The following is a 13560-nucleotide window of genomic DNA, read 5'->3' on the forward strand; positions in this document are numbered from 1 at the left end:
AAGATTCATGCTGTGCGGGTGAGCAAAGAGGGGAAGAAGGGCATCCAAAAAAAGAGGTAAGCTGACCAACAGTGATGCACATCAACAAAACCGATGCTGTAATATGGGTGGTGGTGGTCAAATCTCACCCAGTTCTGTAAGCCAGGCAGCCACCATGCCGTAGATCTCGTCTAGAATGAGAATGACCACCAGGTTGATGATGACGGCGGTGGCTGTGACGGTCACTCGGACGTTGGACTTGACGTCTGGGTCTGGGCTCATCGCCATGAGGGCGGAAATGGTGATGCGGTAAATGATGACACTGAACACGGCAGAGCACGTCACTCCAAACTATAGGCAGAGAGGAACAAGGAGCAGTGGACGAGAAATTAAATTTGTGCAAGCAAGAAACATTGCGCCAGACATGCTTAGAAATGTGCTTAATGGTACATTTGTAGTGCACTTCAAATTTAAGAAGTAAAAACTACTTGCAGATAAAATATTATTATTTAAATAAAAGGCCACTTAAAGCCACAATATGTAATTTCTCGCCGCTAGAGGTCGCTTATTCAAAACAAGGCGTTGCTTTATGACTCCTTGATTTCTCAGAGCTTTCATTCTGCCAAAGTCGCCGCTTCCACTTCTTCCGCTCATGCGTATGTGAGGAAACGCAGTGCTGTTTTATCATATTAGATACATTTGAGAGTCTTGAAAGTTGTTATAATGCTACTCTGTGTGTTCGCTACTATGAGACACTTGTTCACACTGCAGTGAGCTAGATTGATATTAGCCATGGTATAACATGGTACAGAGAAAGCCAGATTTAAACAAGAATACTAACTGTGTTGAGCTGTAGAACAATGATTAGTTTTCTGTCGATTAATGTCTCCAAACAGCTGCTCACCTGTCTAATAAAACATATAATATATCATAAAAATCGAGGGTACGCGGGTATAACGTCACTGATAGGCGACACAGGAACGTGGTCCGTGTCCTGGTTAAAATTGCATATTTCTCTCGATTTAAACATTCCTGGAAACATTTGGGATAAGTACACAAGTCAACAAAATATATAGCACTGTCCTAGTGGTTTTTAGATATTTGAATCCAAAAAAATAATACTAAATGTACCTTTACTTGCACACTTTTAAAAAGTGCACTTGTGTTGTTTTTCAATATTGCAGTGTTCATTGTAAATGATTTATTCATGCACATCATCTTTGTTTTTTTTAATTAATGTGCCCTCGTAATCTTTAATTAAAATAACTTCACCGCACTCCTAAACAAGATCTAATCTATTCTCTGATAATGTGTTTACTTGTGCAAAGGCGGGGCAACCTGTCACTCACATGAGATCGACCAATAACAAACAACAAGCATCCAAAAAAACTCCCGAGGAACAAAATCAAACCCCACCCTAAACTTTTCACTCATAATAAGGAATTGTTGTGTTATTCGATATTACAATATATTTCAAATGTACTGAAGTGCAAATATATTTGACATACAAGCTTTAATAGAAATGTCATTAAATTGTTGTTTTTCTCAAGGGTTACCATGAAGAGAATGGAGGAAATGTTGATGAAATATCCAGGCAGTCTGTCCCTCCATGTTAGCTTCTCGTGTCCAGTCTGTGAGAGAGAGTCAGGGAGAGAGACATTTAAGGTGACTAATGGAACCATGCATGCTGTTCGCTGTTTGCATGCGTGCGTTTCTGTTTTTAGCTTTGCCTCTTTACTTTTGAGTTGCTTTTAGAGTGACTGAGTACTAACCTATTAGGGGGAATAATTCAGTAAAAACATGACAATGTTAAGGCAATTAACACTTGGCCTTCCGCTAGAGTGATTACTGCACATTCCGTACATTCAATTATAGATCAAATCTCCAAAACATCCGGCAAACACGGAGTACCTATTTCAGTTACCAAAACAACTTGAATATGCCTGCTTTGCATTTAGATCAAACCTCATCGAGCCAAAAACAACAGGCAGCAGAGGAGTGAGGGTGGTCTGTTCCCACTGGAGCTAGTCTTCCTTCATTGTCAGAAATTTCAACAATAATCAACGCATATGTTCCACTCAGGAGTGTGTTACAGCAGAAAATGGATTCAACTTCAGTTCTGTGGAAGGGAGGGAAATGAATTAGCAGGCCACAGGAATGTTAAGAGGCAGCTTCTGTGTCTTTCAAGTCATTACAAAAATGCCATTACAATCGAAAGGGTTCGACAAGCCACCAGAGAACATTTTTCTGGTTCTCACTGTTTACCATCTGTAGCTATTGTCTAACCTTAAAAGTGATTGATTGATTTGATGTTTAACGTTCATTTGTTCGCTGTTGATTCTAAAGCAACCTGACGTTATAATGCTGCTGACTTTCATTCGCCAAAGTGCACCAGAACACAAAGCACACACAAACACTGGTAGAGATGGTGCATCATCTTTGTTTATACTGGAAAAACTTTCAATCAACCAATCGGATATGCGTGACAAGTTTACAGTTTGTCAAGTTTAGGCTTACAACCAGGGTTAGGTGCTCATATAAGTCCTACCCATGTGGGGACATTCTTGAGAACGTTCCCTAAAGGTTCTCTAACGGTGATGACAATCCTGAACATTTATAGAACATTAGAGACATTCCAAAAATGTTCTCTTTTGGTTATGAAAGTGCTGCAGTACAAGGTTCCTTATATGACATCAGGGGTTGGTTATTCTATGGTTAACAATCGGTTATATAATAACATTCCCATTTGACATTTGAATCCAAAAATATTACTAAATGTCCCTTTACTTGCACACCAGAAGTTCACTTTGTAATAATGTCAAATTAAAAGCTTTAAAGAATATTTTTCAAATCAATGCTTATTAAATTAATCTCACTATGAAATAAAATGAACTATTCTTGTTTTCAATATTGCAGTGTTTACTGTAAATGATTTATCCATGCACATCATCATTGTTTTTTTTTAATTAATGTGCCCTCGTAATCTTTATTAAAATAACTTCACCACACTCCTACAACGAGATCTATTCTATTCTCTATACAGTTCCCTGTCAGTCAGATGGGGACTTCATTCGGGACAGCGCTGTAAACAACATACCTTATTCAGTTGCAGTGGTCTATACTACATTATCATCTTTGAGAAGCAACTTGTGTGCAAATCCTGCGTTTTACTGACCCTCATTTGAAAAGCAGCCAGTGTACATTGATTCACACAAACATGTTCTGAAGACATTCAGTAAACATGGTGTAAGGACCTAAACAGGACCAAAAAAGGTCCTCATATGTGAATGTTATGTAAATGGCATGTAGGGTAGACACCTGGAGGGAACGTCCAGTAATGGTCCCCTGGCCTAAACAATCCGAGAACGAGAACGTAACAATCCGGGAACTTAATTTTCCATGAAGGTCTGCCAATAGCGTCCCTACCCTTTACTCTCAGAAAAAAAGGTACAGTGCTGTCACTGGGGCGATACCCTAAGGTACAAAAGTGAAAAGGCACATCTTTGTACATTACTCGCCCCTAAATAGTAAACATTAGTACATTAAAAGGTACATATCAGTACTTTAAGAGTGCAAATTAGTACCTTATAGGAACATAGTAGTAACTTTTCGGCTTTGTACCTTAGGGTACCACCCCAGTGACAGAAATGTACCTTTTTTTCTGACAGTGTTTGAAGAACTCTAGATCATGACCATCTGAGAACGTTCTGACAACCTTGACACCAGCGGGACATTTTGAGAACATTCTGGGAACATAAGGGTAGGGCTAGGTTTATGGGTAGGAGTGCATTTTCAGATAAAATATGTTGATCCAGGAACTTGTCTTACTTGGCAAAATCACGGTCACTGGTAGGGATAGTTCATTTTTAATTAGAAGGAACATTTTCCTCAACATTTCCTTACCTTTATTACATGCATTCTGTGATTGCTGTATCTGTCGGTGATATATTCAATGCTGCAGGATTACAGTTTGCCCAAAACGCAACTTTGCTTTCTATTATGAACAGCCTTTGCGCTGGGAGTGTGCCTATGTTACTGAATGAAGATTTATTTATAGGGTGCTGGTGGCAAATGCTGTCAGTGTGTTGACACAACAGATATCCACCTCCTGTAATTAGACTCATTATGAGGCGAACAGCACCACCTAGCACGGTGCATGACTAAACCCTGGCACCCTGGAACTTGGAAAGTGTAAGCAGGCACAACCTTCGAGATGCCACAGCTTTAGGGTCTCCAGAATAATGAATGTGGGTCACGCAATTGTGATCCACAGACGGGGCTCACAAACCCTCACCCTGTAATGAGAGGAATTACCGCAGGCCTGCGGTCTCGCCGGTTGCTTACTCGTCATTAAGATGCATGACGCTATTTGGTGACAGGCTGCGATGCCCTCTTAAAATGCGAAACTGAGTATGGTCAAACTACAGGACTTTGTGTGAAGTCCATGGGAAGTACTGCTGTTTTTGGCACAATGACAAGCAGAGATGACTGTACAAGCTAATACCACAAATATGCTGTGAGGTGCCACAAGTATGTAAGTACTTTGAAAAAAATGGTGTAGGATTTAAAACATACTCCAATCATCTTTGTTTTATTTATAGTTTAGGGCCACATGAGATCTACACATTTGCTCTGGGAAGGGAAATCACAAATGGATGTAAATGTAATGGATGAAAACGGTTGTACATACATTAAAAATGTATAAACGCGGTCCATTTGAATTCCGCAGATATCTGTGGATCTTTCTGTGGATTTCTGCAGGCGCAGATTCCGTGCAAGCTTAGCAATAAATAACAATAACAAACCATGCCTGACAAAAGAATGCTGAGGAATGGCATTAATCATTTATGTAATCAGCCACATCATGAAAACTGTAAAAACAAAAAGAACAGGAAGGAAGGAAGAAAACAGGTGGCATGGTTTTTAAATAATTAACACCTTTTCGTTTTAAAATACAGATTTGGTGTGTGAGAAAAGTACTGAGAAATTATGCTTAAAGGGATAGTTCACACAGAAAGGAAAATTCTCTCATCATTTACTCACCCTCATGTTGTTCCAAACCTGTGTGAGTTTCTTTCTTCTGCTGAGCACATTTAGAAGAATAGGGGTACCCAAACAGCTTTTTGGTCAGTTAACTATTTGGTTACAGATATTCTTCAGAATATCGTCTTTTGTGGTCAACAGAAGAAAGAAATTCATACAGGTTTGGAACAATATCAAAGTGAGTAAATGATGACACCATTGTCATTTTTGGGTGAACTATTCTTTTAAGTGAAACAATGGACACCAAAAATTGGCACAGTAAAACTACAGCATGTAAAAAAAAATATTTAGTATACTTTTTTTTTTTTTCTTACCTTAAATTCAATGTACGTCACTTTGGATAAAAGTATATTCCAAAATGTAAAAGTAAAAAAAGTTTCCACATTTAATTTTATTAAATATTGTTTTAGCCTTTAAAATTGACTGATGAAAGTAATAAACTCAGGAGATTTATTTAATTGGTCTCATATAAAATGTGAATAAACGGCAACCGAAAACTGTAACCAAAGAAAAGTGTGTCATTGTTCCTGTGAAAGAAACTCAAAGGCATTGTGACTTAAAGGAGGTTGATAGAAGTGTGAAGGATGGTTCACGTGTGATTACGTGCTTGCGTGACAGTGGGCGCAGGACAAAAGCCCTTGTCTGTCTGTTATATATTGGATATAGATCGCTGGATTAATTCAACAGCTCGGTGACTGTGGAGTGGGTTGGGTGCTGCTCCTGTGTACAACAGCTGTCGGATGCAGAATATCGCTTCTGTAAGCTTAAGTCAAGATGCTGCACAACTTTCTTTGCCTTTTATTTTGGCTGTCTAGAGGGTTATGCAGAAATGTAACTCAGACTACAAGATAAAGAGAAGTAAACTCATATTTGCATACACAGTATATATATATATATATATATATATATATATATATATATATATATATATATATATATATATATATATTTATACCGAGAGAGAGAGAGAGAGAGAGAGAGAGAGAGAGAGAGAGAGAGAGAGAGAGAGAGAGAGAGAGAGAGAGATAATAAAGTTACCTGGTTGCCTTAAAGGTGCACTATGTAGTATTTTTGCAGTAAAATATCCAAAAACCCTTAGGCCAGTGTTATATATTTTGTTCAGTTGAGTACTTACAATATCCCAAATGTTTCCAACTATTTGTAAATTGTGAGAAAATTGCTATTTTAACTAATGAACCGGGACGTGTCAGCATAGCGTTTGAGGGAGTCGCCCGTCAATCGCGTCATATCTGCGTTACCCTCGGTGTCATGTTTTATTTGGCAGAAGCGCTTTACTCTTAGCAGTGTGAACAAGTGAACGCACAGAGTAACGTCATAACATAATTTTCAACACACTTAAATGTATCTAATATGATAAACAGAGCTGCATTACCTCATAATCATAACCGGAAGAGCGGAAATACTGCAGGCGCCCGGCGACTGTGTCCCGTCCCTTCATAATAAAAGTCCCGGTATTCGCGAGTCGGGTATTTGTGTAACAATCCCTCCAGCAGACGTGCTCAGCTCCACAACTATTTTCCACTGGCTGTGAGGAGAAGACCACATGTCCCGAGATACTGCGCTCAGATTTTGCTTCTTCAAACTACACATTTGTTTTGAATAGGCGCCGTCCAGTGGACGGAAAGTTGCATAGTGCACCTTTAAAATTTTGAGTTCAGTGAAATTAAAAATTTGAGTTAATACAATGAACATTTTTTAAAATCAACAACCTTTATTCAAATATTGTTAAAAGATTTTGTAAGCATATTGGGTAATTGTGTGTGTTTTATTTGTGATGATGCAGTGAAACATACCAAATTGTGCTGTTTTCATGATTCATCACATTTTTATGTGGCTCAGATACAATAATATTCTGAGTTTTTATTTACTAAACCAATTTCCTTCATTGTATGAACTCAAATTTTTAATTTCAATAAACTCAAAATTTTAAGGCAACCAGGTTACTTACTTTTTTAAGTTAAACCAACATGTTTTTTTACAGTGTAGAAGTTGTGACATCTAAAGCTACCTTTTATACACAACAATAGGAAATGCTCAAAAATGTTCTCAAAGACCTGATTTTGATCAATCAGACTCATCATAACATTCAGCAACGGTCCTTTATTGGCATCTATGATAACCTTTAACATCAATAGAAACCTTGACTTGCACACAATTTAGATTGTTTAAAATGTTCTTCACATTAAATAAAAAAGTGGTTCTTTTAAGAACTGCTCACAGAAAGATTCTTCGCCGAACCCAAATGGTTCTTCTATGGGAACCTTTCCGACTTGTGGCCTTTTGTAATGGGATGATCTCTTCATTGATGAGACTTCATGTCTACCTGACATCAACCACATTGATCTGCCAAGCAGACATGAAAATGTCAATGGGCTCAGGTTTTGTTAGTGTGGGTCGCCACACGCTCTCTCACAAACACACACACATACTCACTCGGACGACACACAACTAAGCCCTTTGGGAAATTAGTGACAGGATCACCAGTGTGGGGATTTCCTCCACGGCCATATGTCCCTTTGCAGAGATGCCGCGTTCACATTGACGTCACTGTACCTCACGCCCCTCCCACCCTCCGAGCAATACTGTAAGCCAGAGACGAGAGAGAACAAGAACCGGAACCACGCCAGCGCCCACGCTAGCAACCAAGAACAAGTAAGCCGCCACATACGCGGCTTTACACAATACAGAAACATTACAGAAAGGATCGTATTTGTGTTAGAAATACTCACGCACAGCCTAGTGGCTGGTGGACTGATGGAAATAGCTTCTATGGTATTCACTTGCAATAAAAAAGGGGAAGGCCCATTAAGAGCGGCTTGACTGAAGATTGTCTTTTGGGCGTCGGGTAGTGAAGGGAATAATCTGATGTGAGCCCCATCTGACAGATCTGAAATCCCTTTAAAATACTCTCTCATCTCCTTCCAGCTCTGTGCTCTGATCGGAGAAGACCACCAGAGCAGGATTATACGCAAAGAAACCTACTCGTGATATTTCTAATAAACAGCTCGTACAGGAACACACCATAGAGCCATAGATTAAGTATAGGACGAATTACATTTAAAGCACATTCAATCACGCAACATTGTGTATTAACTGTCCCAGACTTCCTGCTCAGACTTCAGTATCATCATGATCAGACACTAATATAATCAGAGAAATCTCCCAAATCAAATCAACCTTATCACACACATGCATACTTTCAAAAGCAAATGAAACTCCTTGCATAAGAATTGCATAATATATTAAGTGTGTGTGTGTGTGTGTGTGTGTGTGTGTGTGTGTGTGTGTGTGTGTGTGTGTGTGTGTGTGTGTGTGTGTGTGTGTGTGTGTGTGTGTGTGTGTGTGTGTGTGTGTGTGTGTTTGTTTTATTAAAGAGGTTTATGCTTAAAAGACAGAATTTGCCAATTAGTTACCAAAATCAATAATTTCACTATAAATTCTCTGAAAACAAGGATTCTTATCTTTGTTTTGCTTCTAAACTAAATGAACAGCGTAAAGGTTTTTATTAAATGACATTTAGGGCAAGTTAAATCTCCAATACACAAACTTCTATTTTATTCAATATCTTCTGAATATCTTCTAATCTTCTGAAACTTTCAATATTTGTCCGAAGAGAGTTTTAGTTGTTTGGAGCCAGAGTGAATGGAGCTGAAGGCAGAATTTATTTAAAAACAATCCACCTGCACTGGAAAAAGCACAAATAACAACTCAGTTAGAGGTCAATCATTTTATCTTCTCCTTTTGAGCCAGATGCACTCTTTTAGAAAGCAAATGCAACTCTCTTCCTCAAAGATAATGAGGAATGTTCCCGTACTTTACTTCTGGATGCGATACAAGCATTTTGCTCTAAAATTAGCCACGCAAAGGGTGTGCTGCATTTTATTAACAAACGTCACTAATGTGTCCTAAAGATAGCAGCCAAGATGACATAGCTATGCGATGAAGGCTTTTAAAGAGCCGTAGATAAGAGCAAACCTAACCGAGCGTACGAGGCAGTGGGATTCGAGTGTCCCGTGTCTCCATGGAGATGTGAGGACTTTGCTTAATTCAGAGGTTTGGCATTCAGCCCGGCATGGAAGGACGCTTACAGTCCATGCATTTATGCACAAACGCTCTGGAGTCTAGTGCTCTCTGCTGGTCAGTCTGTGTAGCAAACTGGACTGAATCTTATTCCCATCTTTTAAAATTGCACAGCAAGTCTCATAAAGCAATTCAATCTTTAACATTTAATAAAAAATACTCAGCGTGTGTGTTAAGAAAAATAAGCAGACACATTCTTCTTATAACTCCCTGAACTAAACTCCTCTCATCATCTGCTCTCTTTGCAGTCACCCCAAACCTCACACACACACCATGTGTCGCTCTTAAATGAGTGATCGGGGGGTTTCACTAGACTTACTGCCTCTCCAGTATTTATTGGTTTATTCCAAGGTTTTTTAGGGCCGTGTGGCAATACAAATGAGCTGTGAGAAACACAGGGCGGTCTATCAGCGCTCAGTCGTGAAATCCCGTGGGCCGTGGATTTTCCAGCCACATCCACCACAACATCGCTTCCCGAAAGCAGTCAGAAACTGATCAACACCAAACTGGACCCTGGTGACTGCTTCTTATTTGCTCTGCAGGGAATATGTGCTAGATAATACACTGAACTGCTGCTTGTTTATCCCCCACCTAGAGAGTACATAAAAATTGCTCTGTTTACAACGTCTGGCCAACCAAAGCCACACTGAAGTGATTTTAAAAACACCCCCTTATCTAAGTCCAGAGTGTTTTGAATGAAGTCATAAGGATGTATGGTCTTGATTTAAGGTTCTGCAGAACATCTAGGTCAGGACTGACCGTAGGCCATGATATCTGGGACAGAGAAGCTAAACATAAGAATGAGGGAAAAGCGCCATAATGCAAGTGACAAAGTTAAATCTGTGACTCTTGAACATAAAGTCCCGCAAAACAAAAAAATAGGCTACACATTAGGTCAGAGGCCACCAAAACTGTCCAAAAGTATGCCACATCATGCCTCCTGTTCTGAACAAGTTTTAATAAGGAATATACACGCACTTAAAGGATTATTAGGAACACCTGTTCAATTTCTCATTAATGCCATTATCTAATCAACCAATCACACGGCAGTTGCTTCAATGCATTTAGGGGTGTGGTCCTGGTCAAGACAATCTCCTGAACTCCAAACTGAATGTCAGGATGGGAAAGAAAGGTGATTTAAGCAAATTTGAGCATGGCATGGTTGTTGGTGCCAGACGGTGCCGGCGTCGAGTATTTCACAGTCTGCTCAGTTACTGGGATTTTCACGCACAACCATTTCTGGGGTTTATAAAGAATGGTGTGAAAAGGGAAAAACATCCAGTATGCGCAGTCCTCTGGGCGAAAAAGCCTTGTTGATGCGAGAGGTCAGAGGAGAATGGGCCGACTGATTCAAGCTGATAGAAGAGCAACTTTGACTGAAATAACCATTACAATTGAGGTATGCAGCAAAGCATTTGTGAAGCCACAACACGCACAACCTTGAGGCGGATGGGCTACAACAGCAGAAGACCCCACCGGGTACCACTCATCTCCACTACAAATGGGAAAAAGAGGCTACAATTTGCACAAGCTCACCAAAATTGGACAGTTGAAGACAGAAAAATGTTGCCTGGTCTGATGAGTCTCGATTTCTGTTGAGACATTCAGACGGTAGAGTCAGAATTTGGCGTAAACAGAATGAGAACATGGATCCATCATGCCTTGTTACCACTGTGCAGGCTGATGGTGGTGGTGTAATGGTGTGGGGGATGTTTTCTTGGCACACTTTAGGCCCCTTAGTGCCAATTGGGCATCATTTAAATGCCATGGCCTACCTGAGCATTGTTTCTGAACATGTCCCTCCCTTTATAATTACCATGTACTTAATGCCGTCGCTCCCACCATGCACATCACGTGCTGCGCGTAGGGCACCAAGTGCTGAGGGGGGCACAACGAGAATTTTCTCTCTGGTGGAACGGGAGCTTCGTACCCTGGATGTGCATCCCACAAATCTCAATCAAATGCAAGATGCTATCCTATCAATATGGCCAACCTTTCTAAAGAATGCTTTTAGCACCTTGTTGAATCAACGCCATGTACACAGTAGTAGTATGGTGTTCCTAATAATCCTTTAGGTTAGTGTTGATGCACAATAAAACCAGAACAACCACTAATATTATTGCTGAACCTATTTCATTATTGCTGATCAAAGACAAACAAGACATGTCTCTTTAATTATTATTCACTGCTTTACATGATATTTACCAAATTAATAATAATAATAATAATAATAATGAAAGAAATCAGCTGAATATTTTGTTTTCAACTAATGATTTCCAAACGTAGTTTTTAACAAGATAGACCATTTACTTGAAAACCAAAGTGTTTTTATTTACTTTATAGTATAATTAGATAGGACAAATAATATCAACAGTCTAGATACAAAGACAAATAATTCAAGATAAAACAAGACTTTTTTCCCCTAATTTATCTTGTTTTATGAATATTCATATATATATTTTTGCATGCCATTTATGGGCAGATAAATCTGAACTCCAACATAAGAACCACAATATACAGATGAGCTGAAGGACAGCATGTTTACTTGCTATTGACTGCCTTTAACTTATTTCTTTTGACTATCTAAGATTTGGTGCCATGAAACTTTAGTAAATCCAGTGACTGTTTCTTCTGTTTAAGCCGTCATTGTAGCAGCCTCATAAACACTTTAATTGCTAGCGGATTGAATTTAGATTTTTTTATGCTTATTATTATTATTTGTAAAAAAAAAAATCTTTAAGGCCACAAACCCCAGTGAGTAAAGGCTTGATTTTAAACCAGGATTAATGTTCTACAAGCCGTGGGAAACCTTAAGAAGCTTGAACTACTAACACAGTTGGACTCCACGTACACACGGAGAAACGAGGCTAGGGATGTAGGTGTACCTGTTTACAAGCCACGTCATGTATCAACTAATAAGTCTTAATTTATTGGGCTAATTCGCCTAATTACACTTCTTGCACGCCAAAGGCCCCAAGCAATGATGTCAAACTGATGATCACAACCTACATTTTCAGAAAGAAACACGCAAATCTCTGAGGTTCACACCTCATGTGTGAGCAGTATGAATTAATGAGACCTTCCTGAACAACATATTTGTTGTTAGTGAGCATATGTTTTTGTAGTGACCTGCAGTGTATTTACTACTGAACAGTTCACAAGCACACTTGACCTTTAAAGGTTGTTACGCCGTGACTAACGTTGGGTTACGTGAAACCAGAAGAGGGAATTGACAAGATCTAATTGTATTAGCCCGACATGCACGTCCTACAGCAAGAGGATTACAGCAGTGAGAGACGGCCGTATTTCTTGTGCCAACGACCCCGTTGTGACCACCCCACCTAGCTGAGTCCTTCTGACAGACACACGGGCCATTTGCAAATTAAACGGGGCTCAAATTCTCACACTGAAAGTGCTGTGCATGTGTGAATGGGCCGTGAGTTATTCTTTCAAAGTTATTGACAGGAAATGGTAATATAATAGAGGACAGAGAGGGCAAGACACCCCTGGTGAATAAAGTAAAAAAAAAAAAAAAACACCAATAAGCCGCTTTTCCACCGTCGGGTCAAACTGTTTTCTTTTCTTTTCTTCCATTCCAGTACGGATCATTTTCCAATGTGGGGCTGATGATAACGGAGCTCTTTGGAATGTAGGCCTAGTACAAATACGTCAATCATTGCCTTGGTAATGCAAGAGTTTACAGATGATACAAGATGCAAATATTGACCGTGTTGTGGAGGATGAACAGATATTTAGTCTCATTTTATTATTAATTTGTGTTTACGTCTCTTAAATTAGCCAGCCACAGAGAAACTGGTAGCCAGGCAACAGACTGACGGCAGAAGGTTTGGACTCCATAGCAGCTTTCATTGGTTAAGGACCACCCACACTGGCTGACATGTAAAGCAACCAATCACAGTTTGATTTGTTCCGGGTTATGTTTAGGGGTGTGAAAATATAACGCTGAAGTCCCTATACAATTACAGACCGGTGTGAACTCTTGGACGTATTTTAAAGACTTTATCCATTGAACTTTACGCATTTTACATACTTTTGAAAATCCAGCATTTAGTTGATCCTGATAAGCGCTCATCATCACAGTTGTAAATGCGATGGCTTGCTTCAGCGCGTGAGGGAAAAACTCTTTTTGAGAAAACATTTGTGATTGAAATCTACAGGCGCAAATAGCGTAATAAACATATAAATGTGTATTTTAGATGATTTCTTTCCCCCAGTCTGAAACAGCACATTATGAAAAGCCATGTACCGGTAGCCCAAAATCTCAGAACTGACCAGAGCAAGAGCAAACAACGTTTATTTTGCTGTAGACAGAGCAAAAAAACTTTCAAAATGAAGAGCTGGATAGCTGGGTCAGGATGCTGCCACACAGCATTACAGTTCAAAACCTTCCAACCTCACAACTAGGGAGTGTTATAT

General features: G+C 39.4%; 1 protein-coding gene across 2 annotated transcripts in view; it reads right to left on the reverse strand.

The window, feature by feature from the left end:
* Window positions 1-13560, reverse strand: part of ano2b (anoctamin 2b) — a 47856-nt gene that overhangs the window by 20259 nt on the left and 14037 nt on the right. For both annotated transcript variants that reach the window (XM_067427180.1, XM_067427181.1), the window contains 2 exons: window positions 1536-1610; window positions 129-330 (listed from right to left, as the gene is read on the reverse strand). In XM_067427180.1, the coding sequence (XP_067283281.1) occupies window positions 129-330; window positions 1536-1610 (277 nt within the window). The remainder of the gene's footprint in view (window positions 1-128; window positions 331-1535; window positions 1611-13560) is intronic.

The sequence above is a fragment of the Pseudorasbora parva genome, chromosome 20 (assembly GCF_024679245.1).
Source record: "Pseudorasbora parva isolate DD20220531a chromosome 20, ASM2467924v1, whole genome shotgun sequence".
Taxonomy (NCBI): domain Eukaryota; kingdom Metazoa; phylum Chordata; class Actinopteri; order Cypriniformes; family Gobionidae; genus Pseudorasbora; species Pseudorasbora parva.